Raw genomic sequence first — 20,124 nt, forward strand, 5'->3', positions numbered from 1 at the left:
CAAGCCTTCTAAATGTTTTACATGGAAGTACGCTTCATTTAACTGAGCTAATATCCAGTGGCGGCTGTGGCTTTAATGACGCCCGGGCGGATCAACGCTGTCTTTTACATGTTTTGTTGACACAAATTAACAGTACAATTATTATTATCTCCTACCTTTATCCCAGCTACTGTTACCCTAACTGAACCAGCTCATATCCACTCACAGTTCCCTCATTTTTATTTCACTTTTTAAAAAACAAATTTCAGGTTTCGGGGTGTCTAAAGTATAATTAATATCATATAATGTCGTATTTTTGAGCAATTACTGTTTTTTTACCTTATAATTAAGGTGAAAGCCGAGGTCCAGTGGCACCTGCTGCCAAAGTCAAAAACTTTCATCCACATCACGTGGTAGACATTTGATCACGTTTTGGGGGCGCAAGTATCACGGCTGTATGCCATGTGCTGACTGGATGAGAATTTGGTGAGCGCTGAGCATAAGTAAAGAGATTTTTTTTCTTTGCCTTTCCGCGGTGCCTTTTCTGGATTATGCCGCCCTGGACAATTGCCCATATGGCAATTCAATAACGCACATCCTACATAGAACATGCTGATTTATACAAACACATTACATTGAAATTACTATTGTGAACCAGCAGAAGTTTACAATGGATGCGGAGACCACACCCAACATGTCACACCAATGCCTCTATTACATCCAAACACACGTGCACACAGGTGGAACTACCACGTTTTAACATTAAGTTACGTTAACAAAAACACACTTTTCTACGCCAAACTTGGGTAAAAAACTGTTCACAAATGCATATAATTTCTCAGAGATGAATTGCGTTACGTTACCACATATTACCAACCTGTTTGGTATAACAGAAGAAAGACACGTTGCGGTCTGTAGTCGGTGTGGAAAAGGAAGCCTCGACCAAGTATCTCCCATTCGATCCTTCTTTTAAAGTGCTCCTCCCACTGCCGGTGTGGCACAATAACCCATCGAACTGAGTTTTTTTTCACAACATGACCTAGAATACACATGAAACAAAAATATGAATATTCAAATTTCTACACTCCAAATAAACTATTGTGACTACTATTTGTAAGCGTCACATTATTAACCCAACTCTTTGGTAGCAACTATTCATTTTTTTCTACAGTGTGCTAGGCCCATGACAAATGTGGTCTACAAATGGCCCTTGGGCCACACTTTGGATATCCGTGTTTTACAAGGCACAGACAGGCACCAGGTTGAGGTGCACCTCAACGGCAAGCCTCTCGTGAGGATTACACAGTTTGCGTGACAAAAGAAACACTTCATATCTTTCTCTTTGAATATGAGTCATGCGGGAATTCGGAGTTACGATGCATACAAATAAAAAATATATATATTTTTTGCAAATGTGGGGTGCGACTGCTCCAGAGAATTTACATGAATATAAGTCACCCATAAGTACAATATTGTCTGCGTGGGTTCCTAGGTCTGCAATAAATTCAGAGAATTCATCCAAGAAGCCCGAGTAGGGACCAGGGGGGACAGCAGAGAAGTGAAATAAAGTAATTTGGTTTCAACCAGGTCTCACAAAGACTGATTATGTTCAGATTGTGGTCTCTTACGAGATCATTAACAAACACAGCTTTTGAAGAAACTAATATTCATAAGGCCAATTTGCGATAGAAAATGAATGAATGTCTGAATTATTATTTCATTTGAGTAAATGAAGGTTTCCTGTTACCTAAAGTGCAGCATTAATAAACTCATCCCTCATATATCGCAGTGAATTGATTCCAGACCGGACCATTCATTCATTCATTTTCTACCGCTTATCCTCACGAGGGTCGCGGGAGGTGCTGGAGCCTATCCCAGCTGTCTTTGGGCGAGAGGCGGGGTACACCTTCGACTGGTCCCCAGCCAATCACAGGGCACATATAGACAAATCAGACCGGACCGTGATAAGTACATTCCCTCAAAGTAGGATTCAATACTAATAAGCTGAATCTTTTGTATTTGGGTCCTGCCATGGTTGAGTACATGCAGTGGGAAGGTAGTCTAATTTCATGTCATGTCTCATCAGTGTAACATTACTGACACCAATAACCATAATACTACATGTGACTCAATATTTTTGGACTAATATTAGGCCATAGTCAGCCACAAAACAGCAATCATTCATTGCTTTTTGAAAAAAGTTCAAGATGCAATGTAGCGAGGGACAACTGTCGTTCCAGTTAGTAGCCTCGTGATTATCATATTCCCTTGTATTTGCTCATTTACATATTGGACTGGGAAGGCCAAGTATTCCCAAATAGGAGATCTTAACGACAGAAGAGGGTTTTCAAGTTCCGGCTTCTCCTTGGCACCATTTATAGCTTAAGGCTGTGCTTATTTTTATGCAGTAGACAATGATTATTTTGCATGGCAGTTACATCTCCACCCAATTTGTTCCCTGTGGATATTCTGTGGACCTCCAGACTATACCAAAAACATATGAATGTACCATTACTGCACTCAGTGTATGCTAGTGGCCCTGCAGAGAGAAAGATACTTTATGACAGACAAATGTCTCACACCGTTCACACTGTAGTTCTATGGAAGAAATGCACCAAGGTGCTGAACCTAATGAACAGAGCAAACTCTCTTGCAGCCTGTTTGGAGGCAAAAGATGAAGACAACAGGCTTGCAAGTTCATTTTCATGCATTGTGTGATGAATTAATAAATTTTTTATCGTCCCAGGCCTAATGCCTACAAGACATTTTTTTCCTGAACGAGAACTGAACTGATGTTTTAATGTCTGAGTCTCACCCCTGCTTGGTAGCTATTGTCATATAAGCAGTGGCAGTATCTGGCATGTGTATTCTGGAGGGGCGCACAGAGCGCCATTGATCAATAAGAGCCGCCACTGATGCAAGAACGGCCTTTGAATAGGACAGTAAATTACATGTCCACCTCTCTGAGGAGCCAGTGAGGAGACATTGGGTACACAACATTGGGTATCTAATGGAATGTTCTTTTGTATGGGATAACTTTAGGGGGTGCTGGCTTAAAAATTAGTGAATGTATTTTTACATTGTGTTTATGACTTACTGCACGATTACAAGGTTGCTTTAAATTGTAGTATGCTGATAAAAGTAATAAATATGCAGTCAAAACAAAAAGCTCATATTTATTATGCTCATAGGCTCTACTTGTACATGAAGTCATTTTTGTTCTGGCTTTAGAAGTTTATTATATATTACTATTGTGTAACCAACACAAATGTGTAGTGTTATTTTCTTGTCATCTTAAATTAACTAGATTTTTTCAAGTCAATTTAACTACCACTTAGACTAGTTGAATGTACAGGAGGCTTGATGATAACTAAAGTGTCAGCCTCACCTGGTGGTGCATGCTTGACATTGCAGCATTGGGAATGAAATGACTTGAGTCATGAAAAGTCTTGAGTTTACATATTTCTTCTGTGGTTGTTTGACAAATATTAATAAATTTGAAGTGATATTGAGACATGAGTCATGAAAATTCTTGAGTTTACATATTTCTTCTGTGGTTGTTTGACAAATATTAAGAAATTTGAAGTGATTGTGAGACTTGAGTCATGAAAAGTCTTGAGTTTACATATTTCTTCTGTGGTTGTTTGACAAATATTAAGAAATTTGCAGTGATATTGAGACTTGAGTCATGAAAAGTCTTGAGTTTACATATTTCTTCTGTGGTTGTTTGACAAATATTAAGAAATTTTAAGTGATATTGAGACATGAGTCATGAAAGGTCTTGAGTTTACATATTTCTTCTGTGGTTGTTTGACAAATATTAAAACATTTGAAGTGATATTCAGCAACTTATTAGTGTAGTCTTTGTGACATTGACTTGCTTTTTACATCCTTTGTTATCAATGTATACTGTTGCTTACCACCTTCAGCTCTGTGTTCTGTATTTAATTACCCAGAGCAGTGTAGAATGTCAATGCCACATGACCATCACATTTCATCAAAAGGTGGGTATTTGTCTCTTATATTCAGTTAAAATGTTGGTTTAAACATTGCTTGTACAGTTAACGGTGTTTTGCTGGTAACAGTTTGAGCCATTATTCTCCATGGAAATTCCAAACATCCACAGATTTGTGGTATGCAGTCTATATCCAAGCATACACTAAAGTAATTCAGAGTATCTGTTGACACCACTTGATTTAATACATAAATGCAATGTAAAAAATGTAATTAATTGATTTAGATAAACTTTCCAAGTTGCTAACTTTATTTTTTAAGTTATGTTCAAATAATAATGTTGGCTATTACATGAACTTAATTTAGCATGTCATATACACTCAAATTTTATTGTTGGTAAGCTTAAAACAAAATTCAAGTTGCCATGACTTAATAAAATTAGCTTGGTAACATAATACACAAGCACACACACACACACATTATATATATATATATATATATATATATATACATATATATATATATATATATATATATATATATATATATATATATATATATATATATATATATATATATATATACATATACATATATATATATATATATATATATATATATATATATATATATATATATATATATATATATATATACAAACCAAAATATGGTCATTAGCTGACAAAAGTACACTCAAAAAAATAAATGTTTAGCCTAAAAAAAAACAAATTAACGCAACAATTTCCATTAGTCTTTCTTAGTTATGACAACTTAATTTGAAATTTCTTTGAACCAACAAACAATATTGCATTGCACAAATTAGCTTTTCCTCTTCACTCAAAGCTCATTTTAAGTAATGCTTACTGAATAATTGTTGTCATAGGGACAAGTTTTTAAGTTCGTAACTCAAAGAAATATATTAAGTTAAATATGTTAAGTAGTTAAATTTGTTGTCTACTTAATTATAATAACAATGCACACAGCTTTTTAAGTAGCAGTGACTTATATATATATATATATATACTTTTGTCAGCTAATGACCATATTTTGGTTTGTGGTGACATGAATTCCACCTGGAGGGCATTAAATGAAGTCTGTGCACTATGTCGTACCACCACGTTAGTGACAGTGTCCCTCCCCTTATTATGGATATTACGTAGCCGCTTTGTATTTACAATGACTACTGAACAAAATGTTCATCATACAAAAAAAACGTTGTGTAATGCATATGACAACATAACTTAAGAGATTAACTTTTAAACAATCATACAGTATGTTAAGAGACATCAGTAAGGATAATTGCAGTCTATTCAGCCATGATCAACCGAATATGTTTACTTTTTTATCATCATGTTATGTAACCCCCTTGCTTACACTGCTTTATTTTTGAATGTGGCATTGATATGTTCATTAGTGTAAATACACTGCTCAAACAAATAAAGGGAACCCTAAAGTAACACGTTGTAGACCCGAATTAATGAAATATTTCCATGAATACTTTGTTCTTTCCATAGTTGACTGTGCGGACAACAAAATCACACAAAAATGATAAATGAAAATCAAATATATCAACCCATGGAGTTCTGGATTTGAAAGTGGAAAAACACACTACAGGCTGATCCATGTTTGGTGCTTTAAACAAGTCAAAATGAGGCTCACTAGTGTATGTGTATGCTCCTGATGGGACGGCGGATGTTCTCCTGAGGGATTTCCTCACACACCTGGACTAAAGCATCCACCAACTCCTGGACAGTCTGTGGTGCAACCTGGCATTGGTGGATGGAGTGAGACATGATGTCCCAGATGTGCTCAATTGGATTTGAAGTCTAGGGAACGAGCGGGCTAGTCCATAACATCAATGCTTTCGTGTTGCAGGAACCGCTGACACACTCCAGCCACATGGGGTCTGGCATTGTCTTGCATTAGGAGGAACCCAGGGGCAAAAGCACCAGCATATGGTCTCACAAGGGATGTGAGGATCTCATCTCGGTACCTAATGGCAGTCAGGCTACCTCTGGTATGCTCATGGGGGCTGAGTGGCCCTCCAAAGAAATGCCACCCAACACCATTACTGACCCACAGCCAAACTGGTCATGCTGGAGAATGTTGCAGGCAGCAGAACGTTCTCCATGGCATCTCCAGACTCTGTCACGTCTGTCACCTGTGCTCACTGTGAACCTGCTTCCCTCTGTGAAGAGCACAGGGCGCCAGTGGCGAATTTGAAAAATGTCGCAGTCTTGGTGCTGGGTTGTTGTCCTCCAATGGCCTCCTCCACATCTCCTGATGTACTGGCCTGTCTCCTGGTAGCGCCTCCAAGATCTTGACACTACGCTGATAGACACAGCAAATCTTCTTGCCATCCAGGATGACATGCCTGGAGGCCGTGCTACCATGCCATCATACAGGCACATCGTGTCATACAGGCGTGTCATACAGGCACGTGGAGGCCACACACACACTACTAAGCATCATTTTGACTTGTTTAAAGGATCAAAGTTAGATCAGCCTGTAGTGAGTTTTTCCACTTTTATTTTGACTACTCAAAATCCAGACCTCCATGGGTTGATACATTTGATTTTCATTGCTAATTTTTTTTTTGTGATTTTGTTCTCAGCACATTCAACGATGGAAAGAACAAAGTATTTCATAAAAATAGTTCATTCATTCAGATCTACAAAGTGTTACTTTACTGTTCCCTTTATTTTTCTGAGCAGTGTATTTACACTTTCCAACTACTGTCACCACCAAAGTCTGCCATCTTGTAAGTAGACCTTGTAGAGGTAAGGAAAACCATTTCATTTTTCATTTTTGTCAAATGTGGCCCAGAGCAAGACAGGCGTGTCTAAACATTTCATAACACCCATTATTTTAAAAAAAAGGACGAGAGAGTCATGTTGATATTCTTCACCTCTATAAAGCATGCTAAAATCAAATCAACAAACAGCCCAGACAGATGTCAACTTTGTGTTTTTGTGTTTAAAGTCGTCAAGTGCATTAGTATACGTATGATATCCAATGTAAAATTCAACATTTCTACTATTATTTCATAACCTTTCATTTTTTTCAATTTTATTTTTTTACTGTGGGATGCAAATAGTCCTCATAGTTGGACACCCCTGGCTTAAGAGGGTAATGTTACACAATGCATTTGTTGCTTGCATGATGTGTGCAATATTTCGGTTACTTAATTTAGTTACATAATAGAAGCAAAATATAATACACATAATGGGGCATTAGTCCTGTACTGGAGGTGATAATGTGCATGTGTACAATGAGTGCTGTCTTGTTTACCAAGTGCAAATGCATGGAGTGACAGTGACAACATGAGGACCATGTGATCTACAAAGCAGAGACAGATTAAACAGCATGTTGCTCCCCTCTTGCTAAGCCACTGTGGAGCCGTGGAATGAGATTTATGCTACTTTAAAGTGGATCAGTGTTTTGTAATGAACGTTTTTTTCACCTCCTCCCCCCCTTCGCTATCTGTGCTGCCTATTATTAGCCGCCGAGGCCCGAGTGTAGAGTGCGTGGAGGTGGATGCAACCACATGACGGTCACTGCTGCGGCTCTGCATGGCACCGACAGGCGTGACTGAGGAGCACCGGAATTATTATCCACTTGAATTAGGCGTCCCCTTTTCCGTCCTAACCCGCCCTCCCCCCCACAAAATTTTAGAGTCCTCGTCCGCTTTGCCTTGAAGATGAGGTTAAATACGCGTTGTAGCCAGCAGGTGCAAAGCCGCATCCGATGGAGTCGTGCTTTGTGTCTCGTCCCTCCGCCAACCCCATGCGCCACTTCCTTGCATTACGGTAAGGAGACACTTCCCAGGAGAGGCTTGCTGCATGTTTGTTTGTTTGTTTTTTTTATCCCTTAACGCTCATTTGTTTTGCGATGGTCACTTGCAGATAAACACAGCCAAGAGTCAGTGACGGGGTGTTACATAACGCGTAATGCAGCACAGCCTCATGACTAGACAGCCTCGCTGGTGGAGGGACTGTGCGGTCCTTCTGGTAGGAAAAGCAATATTTGACCATCTTTGACGTGGAGCTTTTTGTAGGAGCGTATTCCACCTATTTAAATATTGTTGATTTAAAGGCATATGTGCACAGTCTATTAAAAAAAGGCATTTGAATGCACGCAAAAACAGGAAGCGGCGTGTTTGTATGGAGTCACACAGGCCCAGTGCATGCAAAATATGAGCTGTTTTATGGAATTTTTAGTCCATATGGATGCAGATTGCGCAGTCAGTGATCTTTTTATGAATGGCTGAAAATGCATGTGGGGGGCGGGGGGTGGAGGGGTGCATGAATAGTAACTTATGGCACCATCTACTATTAAACAGTTTGTGTTTACAATTGGCAGTGACATAATATGAATGTTTACTCAAGGAACGAGACAAGCAAATCAATTCAGACAAACAAATTAAAAATAGCACCATTGACAGTGATTGGCCTAACCCCTCCTCCCTTTTTGTAGGCCTTATGTTATGCTTGCATAAATCTATTGTTGAACTACAATTTTCAGTGCTGCTTAAAAGAATAAATGCAGCTTGAATACAAGATGAGTGATATAAGATGGGGGGGTTACCTAGGTAACCAATCTTAATTACCTGACTGTCAGCCACCATTTTCCACATGTAGAAATAATCAATTTATATACTAACTACACCCATTTGATGGCTTATTTATGTGCTTGATGTCACCGTTCATTTCATGGCCTTTACAAGGTTTTGTCACTGTCTGGCAAAACAGCATAGTATACTTATGAAAGACAACATGTTGTATATTTCAGTAGTGCATGACTTGGATTGAATTGAAATTTACTTACACAATACTAGATAAAGTCTTTGTGTGCCTGTCCCTTTAAATACATTGCGACATCAGCGTCAAGGACAGAGCGCTTGTGAATGGGCATCATGACGTCACAAGACCATTCACTCCACACACTGCAGAGTGTGCAAATGAGGAGTCACATTGTCTACTATCCACATTGATCCGCGTTCCCATCCTGTCTGCTATAAAAGAACACGCTTCTTTTTTCTTTGTGTTCTGATAGGTCGCATTTGACAGATTCTGATATGGACTATGAGAGGCCAAACGTTGAAACCATCAAGTGCGTGGTGGTGGGAGACAATGCCGTTGGAAAGACCCGCCTTATCTGTGCCAGGGCCTGCAACGCCACACTGACACAGTACCAGTTGCTGGCGACACATGTGCCCACAGTCTGGGCTATAGACCAGTACAGAGTATGCCAGGAGGTAAGAATCAATAATCAATCCCTTATCACTTGGACATTTAAAGGGGAATTGCACTTTTTTGGAATTTTGACCATCATTCACAATCCTCATGTGAAATATGAACATATTTATTTCTCTTTTCTGTGAATTCTAGCGTGAGAAAATGTGTTAATATGAGCTAGTTAACAACGGACATCATGGGAAATATCTATTTTGACGCTAAAGCCCTCACAAAAAACGGCAACAGTGTTCCATTTGTACATAACTGACTTGTATATTTAAACAAGCTATAGTGATATCATTGTTGTATCAACTAACATGAAAGACCATTTTTTCTGGCGTATTAACACAACGCCTCGCTAACCGTTAATCTGAGCATCACTCACAGATGGAAGTGTGGATACCTTTCTCTCAATTTTGTTACAATACTCAACGAAATGCTTGTTTGCTGTCAGCATTTTTTACCTGAGGACTGGAACACACATCTTGTGCTGGAAGACACAGCCATCCCAAGGAGAGCGGACATCGTAAGTGTGTCGCTGTATCTATGCTGCTGTTATACTGACGGAACTAGCATTAGTATGTGTATCAATGCGCCCTCGGAAAGAAGTTTCGGTAGTGTTTTAAATCATCAAAATACGGTAAGATACTGCAAAAATTACATGTTATCATGAGTGTACATGTTAATGCATGATCACAGCATGTATATCAAACCATGCAACGTTGTTAGAGGTTTTTTTTTAGAGGGCTTCATAGTCAAAATAGGTGTCTCCCAATGACATGCATGGTTTGCTAGCTTATATTAACTACAGTAAACCTCGGATATATCGGATTCAATTGTTCCCACTGGTTTTGTCCGATATAAGCGAAATCCGTTATATGCGTATACCGGAAAATGTCCGTTTTACGCATATATCGGATTTATATCCGGTATATGCGTAAATCGGATTTTATCCGTTATAAAAAGGCACTTCCTTGACTATGTTTCCAATGTACCTGGACGCACAGGCAACGCTGCAAACGCTGCAAATGACGTCGTATAGCGGCCTGTCACGATTTGGCGAATCGGAGCGCCACGATGCGGCCATCTGATATATGCGAGGGAAATTTAATGGAAATGCATTGGAACGGGACTGGAGATTTTGTCCGAAATAGGTGAAATCCATTATAAAAAATCCGATATATGCAATTAATTTTTATTGGAAATGCATTACAGAAAAATTGGTTCTTTTTTATCTGTCCGTTGTGAGCGAATTTCCGATATATCCGAGTCTGATATATCCGAGGTTTACTGTAATTGTCTCGAAGAAATATATGTTCATGTTTCGCATAAGGATTGTGAATGATGGGCAAAATAAAAAAAAAAAAAGCGCTCCCCTTCCCCTTTAAACCTATGACAGACTTATGATTTCCACATCCACAAATTACTTCTGGAAGGTTTTGGAACGCTCCAGAGACGTGGTGGACGATGTCAGTGTTTCCCTTCGTCTCTGGGATACCTTTGGAGACCACCACAAGGACAGACGTTTTGCATACGGCAGGTGAGAACAATACCGACATCTCCATCCATTAGCTATTACCCAAGGCACTCAGTTTTTAATAATGCATTTCCTTCCATTTAGATCGGATGTGGTGGTTCTGTGCTTTTCAATTGCCAACCCAAACTCTCTCTACCATGTGAAGACTATGTGGTACCCTGAGATTAAACACTTCTGCCCCCGTGCGCCTGTCATCCTGGTGGGATGTCAGCTGGACCTACGCTACGCAGACCTGGAGGCTGTGAACAGGGCACGGAGGCCTTTAGCCAGGTACGTGGCATAGAAATGTCAATGCTGAGAGCAACGTCCCAGCTGACTTCTGCCGAGAGGCGGGGTACACCTGGACTGGTCTCCAGCCAATCACAGGGCACATATAGACAAACAACCATTCACCAACACATTCACAATTTAGAGTCGCCAATTAACCCAACATGCATGTTTTTGGAAGTGGGAGGAAACCAGAGTATCCACACAGAGATATTTTTATTGCTTTATTGCAAAATTGCCTGTCAAAGATCCTCTATATGACGACACTGCTCCTGTGTTTTCTGTAAAAAAATGTTCCTCGCTAGTTAGACTCCGGTTTTAAACTGAACCTGTGGGCTGGTGTAAAGCCATTCACAGTTGAATAGCCCTGCGATACGGTGTCATTCTGAATAATTCCGTGGAGGGGTTCTGACTATTTTCATTTTTTTTATCTTTTCAGACCCATTAAATCCAATGAGATACTTCCCCCAGAGAGAGGCAGGGAGGTGGCCAAAGAGTTGGGAGTGCCGTATTACGAAACCAGTGTTGTTGCTCAATTCGGAGTTAAGGACGTCTTTGACAACGCTATCCGAGCTGCGCTTATCTCGCGCCGCCACCTGCAATTTTGGAAATCTCACCTCAGAAATGTACAGCGACCTCTACTTCAGGCACCCTTCCTGCCACCAAAACCCCCGCCGCCCATAATCACTGTGCCGCCTCCCTCAACGACGACAGAGGAGCACCCAGTTGGTCTGCTGGAAGACCCCCACTGTGCTGATGTCATCCTCGTGCTGCAGGAACGACAAAAGATCTTTGCACACAAGATATACTTATCAACAGCCTCTTCAAAGTTCTATGACCTCTTTATTATGGACACACAAAATGAGGAGACTGAAAGACCTCCACGTGGTCCTCTTTCTGGCCGAGAGCTGCTGATGCGTGCTGCGAGCTTTGATGTGTGTGAGAGCAGTGACGAAGGAGACAGGGCCAACCTGAGAGCCTGCACCAGTGACGGAACTTTGAAGGACTCACAAGGAGGAAGGCGTGGACGCTTGCTTTCCTCGTGGAGTCGAGCTTTTGTCAGCATCCAGGAGGAGCTTGTGGATGATCCCATCACTTACTGTCCCAGACCCATGACTGTAGTGCACATGGACCAGTCCATGCAGCTGGGACCTTTCCGAGCAGTTCTTCGCTACCTGTACACAGGACAGCTGGATGAGAATGAGAAGGAGCTAATGCACATTGCCCACATTGCTGAGCTGTTGGAGGTCTTTGACCTACGTATGATGGTGGCTAACATACTCAACAATGAAGCCTTCATGAACCAAGAAATCACCAAAGCCTTCCATGTACGCCGTACAAACAGAGTCAAGGAGTGCTTGGCCAAAGGAACCTTTTCTGGTAGATTCAATTCTTCTTGCCTCAGCACAAGCGAGACACACCACACACTTCAAATTGTACAAATTGTATGCTTCTATGTGGAGGTCAGAAGTTCTTTTGGACTTACCTGCACTTGATAAGGCTGAGAAGATCATAGAGGGTGCTTTAAAAACTAGACTTCAGTAGTTTTTCTTGAGTTTATTTCACACTTTTCACACTATCTTATTTCATTTTGGGTTAAGGCAAAATGCTGTGCACTACTTGGCGGCAACCAGCAGAACTGCTGTTGATTTAGTCTCGACTAGTTTGTTGTCTAAAGAAGACATGATGTAGCCATATATGAGAATTTGAGTTAAATCCACACATCTGGACAACAACATATACATAATAATAAATATGGTTAGGTATTTTTTATATAATAATAATAATACATTTTATTTGATTTCAAAGCGCCTTTTAGGACACCCAAGGTCGCTGTACAAAAGATATAAAAACACAAATATAAAATACAAGGTAAAAGAGAACAAACAATGAATAAGAACATACAATAAAAGGGGGGGGGCATGTGATGCAGTTAGAGGGAGTAAGCTAGTGTGAACAGATGAGTTTTGAGTTATATATATTATGTACTGATATGTGTGGCAAGTCAGTACTTTTGAAAGGTTGCCAGTGCTTTAAATGGTCCAGAAACACATTTTTAGACAAACACATTTTGTCTAAAAATAGTGCCTTTACCCTTTACAAAATATTGTGACATACAAGTTGAACAATATATAATGTAAGTACTTTACTAGATAAACAAGAAATGAATATGAAATGACATTCACCACAAACAGTGTTTTCTATTTAATCTTACATACAAGTTTTGTGTATTAATTGGTATATGGTGTTTGGGATCATAGCTTTTGTTGTCTTTCAATAGGACCACACTATCAACTCACACTTTTTTTGGCACGATACCCAACACACATCTGCCCTTTCTGACAATATTAATGAATAGGGTTACATCTGCTATCTAAACAAACTCTCATGTCTCTCATTTTGCCTTGCAGATGTAGTTTTTAAGTTAGATGATGGAACGATCATGGCCCACAAGCCTCTACTCATCTCAAGTTGTGACTGGATGGCAGCTATGTTTGGTGGACCCTTTGTGGAAAGTTGCACCAAAGAGGTGAGTGACAAGCCCTTTACAGCCTGTGTGTTTATTTATAAGAAAATAGCATCATTCATTCATCTATGATGTTAATTGTGACTCATACAAAGCATGATTTCAATGGAATTACTGCCTAATGGAATACTGCACACTACTGGAGCAGATTTGAATGCCTAAGAAGTAGAGCAGCACTCAACTGTGTGGTCTGTGTACAAAGTGTAATTTCATTAGAGGATTGCAAATGTGTTGTAATAGAATTACTTCAGCTTCTGTGGTTCAGCTGTTAGAAGAAGGATGGATTTTTGTGTGTGGTTTCGAATGTGAGGTTGAAAAGGTGTTTCAAATCACTCTTGCGTGTCCAAGGTGCTGTTTCCTAACACCACTCGCAGCTGTATGAGGGCTGTGCTTGAGTATCTCTATACGGGGCGCTTCTGTTCTCGATCTGACCTGGATGCAATGGAGCTTATTGTTCTTGCCAATCGTCTTTGTCTCCCCCACTTGGTTGCACTTACAGGTAGCACATTTGTTTACTCATTGCCGTACTAGTTATATACGTTCACATTTATTGTTCCTGTGACTATTTTTTTTAACATTTCTTTCAGAGCTCTACACAGTAACAGTACTTACAGAAGCTGCCATGATGGGGGCTGACATTGATGGAGATGTTCTGGTCTATTTGGAAATGGCCCAGGTACGGACTAGGCCTGAGCATTTGTATGCCACTGCGGTGGAAGTAGGATAATAATTATTGTGTTGACTTCCTAATAGTTTCATGGCGCCCAGCAGCTGACTGGCTGGTGCCTTCACCACATCTGCACCAACTACAACAGCGTTTGCCGCAAGTTCCCCAGAGACATGAAGGCCAAATCATCAGGTAACTTACTGCTGAGGAGTATAAACAACCATATTGCCACAGTTGCCATCTATAACCACAATCAGAATTTTAATTCAGCTGCATTGGATCTCATTAGATTATGTAAGGTGTAAGTAATGTGCAGATAAATGAAGTATCTGAGGTCAAGGTCAGACTGGTTGGTCAGGCTGACCCAAAAATATATTAAATACATAATAATAATAATAACGTATTGGAAGATATATTTTTAGAACACTGCGTTGACTGATAGATTGCAGGATATTAGCATTAATAAAATTCATAAGGATCATTGGTGGTGTGGTGGTTCGACAATTTTTGTCTGTGGATCTTTACTGGAATGGTGCTTACTGTGCTTACTAAGCATGCTTAGTTAAATAAAAATACATGGAGTATTTATTCAATTATTTCCAATGCAGAGAACCAAGATTATTTTGAGAAACACCGATGGCCACCAGTGTGGTACCTGAAGGAGGACGATCACTACCAAAGAGCAAGAAAAGAGCGTGACAAGGAGGACTATCTGTACCAGAGGCGCCAGTGTAAACGCAAGTGGCTCTTTTGGAACCTCCCTTCATCTCCGAACTCAAACTCGTCGTCTTCTGGTTCATCTGCTGTCATCTGAGCAAAGGCCACGGCATGGCAAAGGAGGAGCTCTGTGAGTATTTGGTTGTGAGGACATACTGTACAAATGTCCTGCCTCTTGTTGAGTTATGCAGGTTCTCCTGATCTGCTTTGTTTGTCTCATTTGAAGGTGGACACAGGATTCAACTGTCAGTGACATAAACCCTGCTGGCTAAAATGGCACAGTGAAACACTTCCTATTGATTCTTCACTTTTATGATCATAATCATCATCTAACCTGAACTGTTAACCAAGTGCTGCTTATCAGCTGCAACAACCAGCAATTCAACACAGTTGACTTGAGTCTCAGAGATATAGCACTTTGCCCTTAAGTCTTTGTACAATCTACCATACAACAAATACAGTCTGACATCAACATGAGTCACTTAATAACCACACCTACTGGAAGTATGAGCCTATTGGCAAGGGTTACCTTTGTGTTTATGCTGAATGTTTGCATTCACCTTGCAGAGCTAACAGTGAAACATTATTCACTAGAATGTTGTGATGTTGTCATCCGTGGTCACAAAAGGGCTTTAGGATACAGTAGATGCCCTGAGACACACAGGGCCCCAAATGATTGAAATTATTGGTGTTTTCTGTTAAATGCTATCAAAATAAGAGCAGACCAAATCACTATTATCACTCCAGACGGGCATAATAATGAAAGGCTTGTTATGTCGACCAGATAGTTGATTTTTTTTAATTTTGAAGCAATTTATTTCAAATTGAGTGCACTGCAGGGCTCCAACCAGCAGAGGTGCTGTTTGCTAGTTTCATTCATTCATTTATTTTCTACCGCTTTTTCCTCACGATGGTCGCGGGGGTGCTGGAGCCTATCCCAGCTGTCTTTGGGCGAGAGGCGGGGTACACCCTGGACTGGTCGCCAGCCAATCACAGGGCACATATAGACAAACAACCATTCACACTCACATTCATACCTATGGACAATTTGGAGTCGCTAATTAACCTAGCATGTTTTTTTGGAATGTGGGAGGAAACCGGAGTACCCGGAGAAAACCCACGCATGCACGGGGAGAACATGCAAACTCCACACAGAGATGGCCGAGGGTGGAATTGAACCCTGGTCTCCTAGCTGTGAGGTCTGCGCGCTAACCACTCGACTGCCGTGAAGTTTGCAATCTGAAAAGAAGAGTTACGGTAAGCTGCATACTTATTTAATTAAAAGAGACTATTCTTGAAATAAAGATTTATGTGGAAAAAAACACTTTCCATTAAAGTCAGAGGTGTCCAATCTTTTTCGAGTGCCACATACCCCAAAATTTTGATATTTTTTATTTTGTAAACCAATCCAACAGAAATATGCTAAGAATTTATATGGAAAAAAACAAGCTGCATCTCAGCTTGGTGTTAGAGCTTTATAACTGACAGTAACGGCCGCACAGTGGACGAGTGGTTAGCATATAGCCACACACTCCTCATGCATGCATGGGTTTTCTCCGGTTCCGGATAATGTGGAACTGTGGACACCTGGATTTTTTCTTTCGTTTTTTTCCTGATTACGGAGTCACAACAGTAGATCTTTTTGATCCGCATACTAACTTTTGGCTTGAGCCCTTTATATTCCGGATGCCCGGAATACCGATGATGTTTACTAGTGGAGATTCTAACTCCAAAGTCCAGAACGCTAACCACTACACACCATTTAGGACTAAGTCAAAAAATCGAATATATTGATTGTTAAATTTACCCATGATCAATCAAGGAAATATCAAATGCCCATCCCGATTTGTTAGTAGTGATTTTTGCCTTTGAGAGTATGTTGAGGATGTCCTTTGTAGCTGGCTTAATTTTATTCACACTCATTTTGAGTCTTGAGAAACATTAAATACGGTATAGTGTCATCAAAAGCTGCTGCAAATATAAACAGAATTCAGGAAGATACAGTGTTGTGAACATATTTGCCCCCTTCCTGATTTCTTATTTTTTTGCATGTTTGTCACACTACATGTTTCATATGAGCAAACCAGTTAAAATATCAGTCAATTACAAGTCAATTTAACTCAAATTTGAAACAAACCTACATGGCCCTGAGTGAAAAAGTGATTGCCCCCTTGTTGGGCCACCCTTCGCAGCAACAACTACAATCAAGCGTTTCCAATAACAGCGCTGTGGAGGAATTTTGGCCCACTTATATTTGCGCAATTATGGCAGTTCAGCCACATTGGGAGGTTTTCCAGTTTAAACTGCCTTTTAAAGGAGACATTTTATGCTTTTCCACTTTTCTGACCTATAAATGTTGTCAGAATGTTGTATTATCGTGTTGAACGATGCCAAAGTTTAAGATAATGAAGTCTGAGCATTTGGAAGTGATCCCTGAAACAAGTTTGGGGCCTTAACTGAGGCGAGTGAGGCCTGCACTTCTTTGGATGTTGTTGTGTGGTCTTTTGTTTGTTTGGGGTAATTTCGGTTGGCCAGCCACTCCTGGGGAATGTTCACCACTGTTCCGTGTTTTCGCCGTTAGTGGATAATGACTCTCACTATGGTACGCTGGAGTCCCAAACCTTTAGAAATGGTTTTATAACCTTTTCGAGCCTGATCGGTCTCACTGATCAATCTCAGTTATGTTTTAATGGGAGGGCAATCACTTTTTCAAGTCAAGTCACTTTTTCACACAGGGCAATTTAGTTTTGTATTTGTTTTGTCCCTTAATCATAAAGAGTTTCATTTAAAGACTGCATTTTGTATTCAGTTGTGTTGTCATTGACCAGTATATACATTTGTTTGATGATCTAAATCATTTAAGTGTGACAAACATGCAAAAAAATAAGATATCAGGAAGGGCGCAAACACACCACTGTATATAAAAAAGGTTACAAATTTCTCACATTTTGCACTTTATGTTGACTGCATGTATGTATGTTGAAAATGGGGGGGGGGGTGCAGCATTGATATTGTTTTCAAACATGATGTTATAACGAATAATGCAACACTGTAAATTGTACAGAATGTCAGATGAACTGCACTGTTATTGCGTGCAGTTGTCTTATATTGTGCGCTGCAGGCAGTGAGCAGAACAGCACACTGTGACATGTTGGAATATACACCTGACTGCTCAGACTGTAGGTTTATGTGCAGGTAATGTGTGGAAAATAACCCAATGATTCATTTTTATTGATCTACAGTTACTCTACTATTACTAGTATATACTAACGGTATTGTTGTTTCAATTAGAATCACATTGCAATACATTTATAAAAAGATTACATGATAGACATGTAGGAAACATCCATAAAACACATTTTTATGACTAATGTATGAGTCCCAACAAGTACAATTTTATTAATATTTTGAGTCTTAAAGTGCATAAAATGGTGATTGGTTGAAATTAGTCTTAAAAACAGAAGTGCTTCCTGTATTAAGTTGGGAACTAATGGATGAACGCTATTCACCATCTTTTAAAGTATAAAGCATTGATAAGTGGTGGTGCTTCAAGCAGTAAGCTCTAAATGGATACAAATTCCAGAACCTCATTCCACTTGACATATTGTTGCTCTACAAACAAATCAAAATTATACTAAACTACAAAAATAGTTTTTGTTTTACAAAAGAAATTCACAAAATTTTGAGCTCCATGAAGCATGGAAAGTGCAGTTGCGACTCTACATTACTAAATCAGCAGAAGGATATGTTTTGTTTTCCTGTGGTGTGATTCATAAACATGCACTTCATACCTCAGTGCATTGCTTTTAGAGAATCTTCTGCTGATGTTTTTGCATCAATGACACCCCGCGCCTTAATGTACAGTATTGTCTATGGTATTGAATGTAATGTAGTGTCAACGTGGGTATCAGTGTTTATATTTCATCATGTGGATGTAAAGGAATTGGTGCACCGACTGAGTGCTTTAGTTTAAACATAATGGTTTCTGTATTTTTTTAAAGCTGAAAACACAGCAAATGTATCACGTTAAATATGATCATCCATGTGCAGTATTAGCCATTTAATGAATGCAGGGATATCCAATTTGTTTATTCCTTTTAAGGCTAAATTATTCAAAATTATGTCGCCATGGGAAATATGACTGGTCAGAGTCAAAACTGTAAATAACAGCAAGTAAAATGAGCTACCGCATAGTTTAACAAACTGTTTTTTCTACTATGCATTGTGAAATTTCTGACTTTGAAACTACAAATTTGCACTGCTTTGAAGCACCAGGTTCTATTCAAATTACATGAAATGGTATATTAACATCATTAGATATTACAAAGGTGTATTAGGGCTACACTGAAGAAAAACAACAAAAAAGACAAAAATAATGTTATAATTTTAGTTATTTGTCGGCTTTATTGTCATCAAATTATGATGTTTCTCTCTTAATAATTCAGCTTTTCTTAGTTTTAAGATTAGGACCTTTTGTCGAGACATTTTTTCTTTAAAAAAATACTCATAAGATGATGCATTGCATTTTCTGGGGAAGAAAGTAACTTTTTTTCGTCATAACAATTTTTATTTTTCCGAAAAGTATAACGTTATTGTTGTAAAATTAGAAGTATTTTTAAAAAATACAACATATTTATTTTGGTTTAAAACGTGTATTTCTCCAAAAAAGTATGACTTCATCGTTGTAAGATTAATATTTGTTCTTGTGATATTGCATTTTTTTGTAAAAATGTATGACTTATTTCTAAAAATATGCCTTCTTTGTTTTCAGTGTGACCCTAATACTCCTTTAAGATTTGTAGATAATATCAGGTAAAGAAAATAAAGCTAAGCAAATACATTACAATGAAGATCCTACTAGGGCCCTGTTCATGTATTTGGGTGCTAATATTGTTACTGCTGCAGACAAGCACAAACCAAAGGGAGCTTCAGCAGCACCAGGAATATAAATATGTATATGCTGCACAATCACTATTGCATAGATTTAAGAGGCCTTGTTCAAAAATTCAGAAAATTCAACTTTAAAAAAAAATGAAATAAAAGAACTTGAATGTTTTTTCAGTGTTCAAAACCTAGGTGACATTTTCCTGAGTCATCAGGTGGTTTTGTTTCTCAAAAGCTATTTGTATTGTTTCATGGAATTCTGTAGCATGTGTTCTTGAAAATATGTAAATACTTTACTAAATAATAAAAAGACTTACGGAACATCAAGTGCTGGCTTGGTCACGTGGTATCAAGT

At 39.1% G+C, this 20,124-nt stretch overlaps 1 protein-coding gene across 3 annotated transcripts; it reads left to right on the plus strand.

Annotated features, from left to right (window-relative positions):
• The first annotated feature begins 6,548 nt into the window (after positions 1-6,548).
• Positions 6,549-20,083, plus strand: LOC131127696 (rho-related BTB domain-containing protein 2-like). 3 transcript variants are annotated; one of them, XM_058069833.1, is made up of 12 exons: positions 7,297-7,742; positions 7,839-7,943; positions 8,989-9,190; positions 10,607-10,710; positions 10,792-10,977; positions 11,414-12,354; positions 13,386-13,504; positions 13,850-14,000; positions 14,089-14,177; positions 14,255-14,360; positions 14,777-15,015; positions 15,112-20,083. In XM_058069833.1, exons 3-11 carry the CDS (start codon positions 9,011-9,013, stop codon positions 14,980-14,982), a joined length of 2,082 nt encoding a protein of 693 aa, XP_057925816.1. In that variant the 5' UTR covers positions 7,297-7,742; positions 7,839-7,943; positions 8,989-9,010; the 3' UTR covers positions 14,983-15,015; positions 15,112-20,083. The 3 variants fall into 3 exon arrangements, with proteins under 3 accessions (XP_057925817.1, XP_057925815.1, XP_057925816.1); XM_058069834.1 differs by lacking the exons at positions 7,297-7,742; positions 7,839-7,943 and adding an exon at positions 6,549-6,713; XM_058069832.1 differs by lacking the exon at positions 7,839-7,943 and having other exon boundaries at positions 7,296-7,742.
• Positions 20,084-20,124: the final 41 nt, after the last annotated feature.

This window comes from Doryrhamphus excisus, chromosome 4, assembly GCF_030265055.1.
Source record: "Doryrhamphus excisus isolate RoL2022-K1 chromosome 4, RoL_Dexc_1.0, whole genome shotgun sequence".
In the NCBI taxonomy this organism is placed as follows: Eukaryota; Metazoa; Chordata; class Actinopteri; order Syngnathiformes; family Syngnathidae; genus Doryrhamphus; species Doryrhamphus excisus.

Bases quoted from the DNA above. Each gene is read 5' to 3' on its own strand.
- LOC131127696 (XM_058069832.1), top strand. From the start codon at position 7,681: ATGGAGTCGTGCTTTGTGTCTCGTCCCTCCGCCAACCCCATGCGCCAC. The intron at 13,505-13,849 runs GTGAGTGACAAG...TGCGTGTCCAAG, and splicing joins TGGAAAGTTGCACCAAAGAG to GTGCTGTTTCCTAACACCAC. The intron at 14,361-14,776 runs GTAACTTACTGC...TTTCCAATGCAG, and splicing joins CATGAAGGCCAAATCATCAG to AGAACCAAGATTATTTTGAG.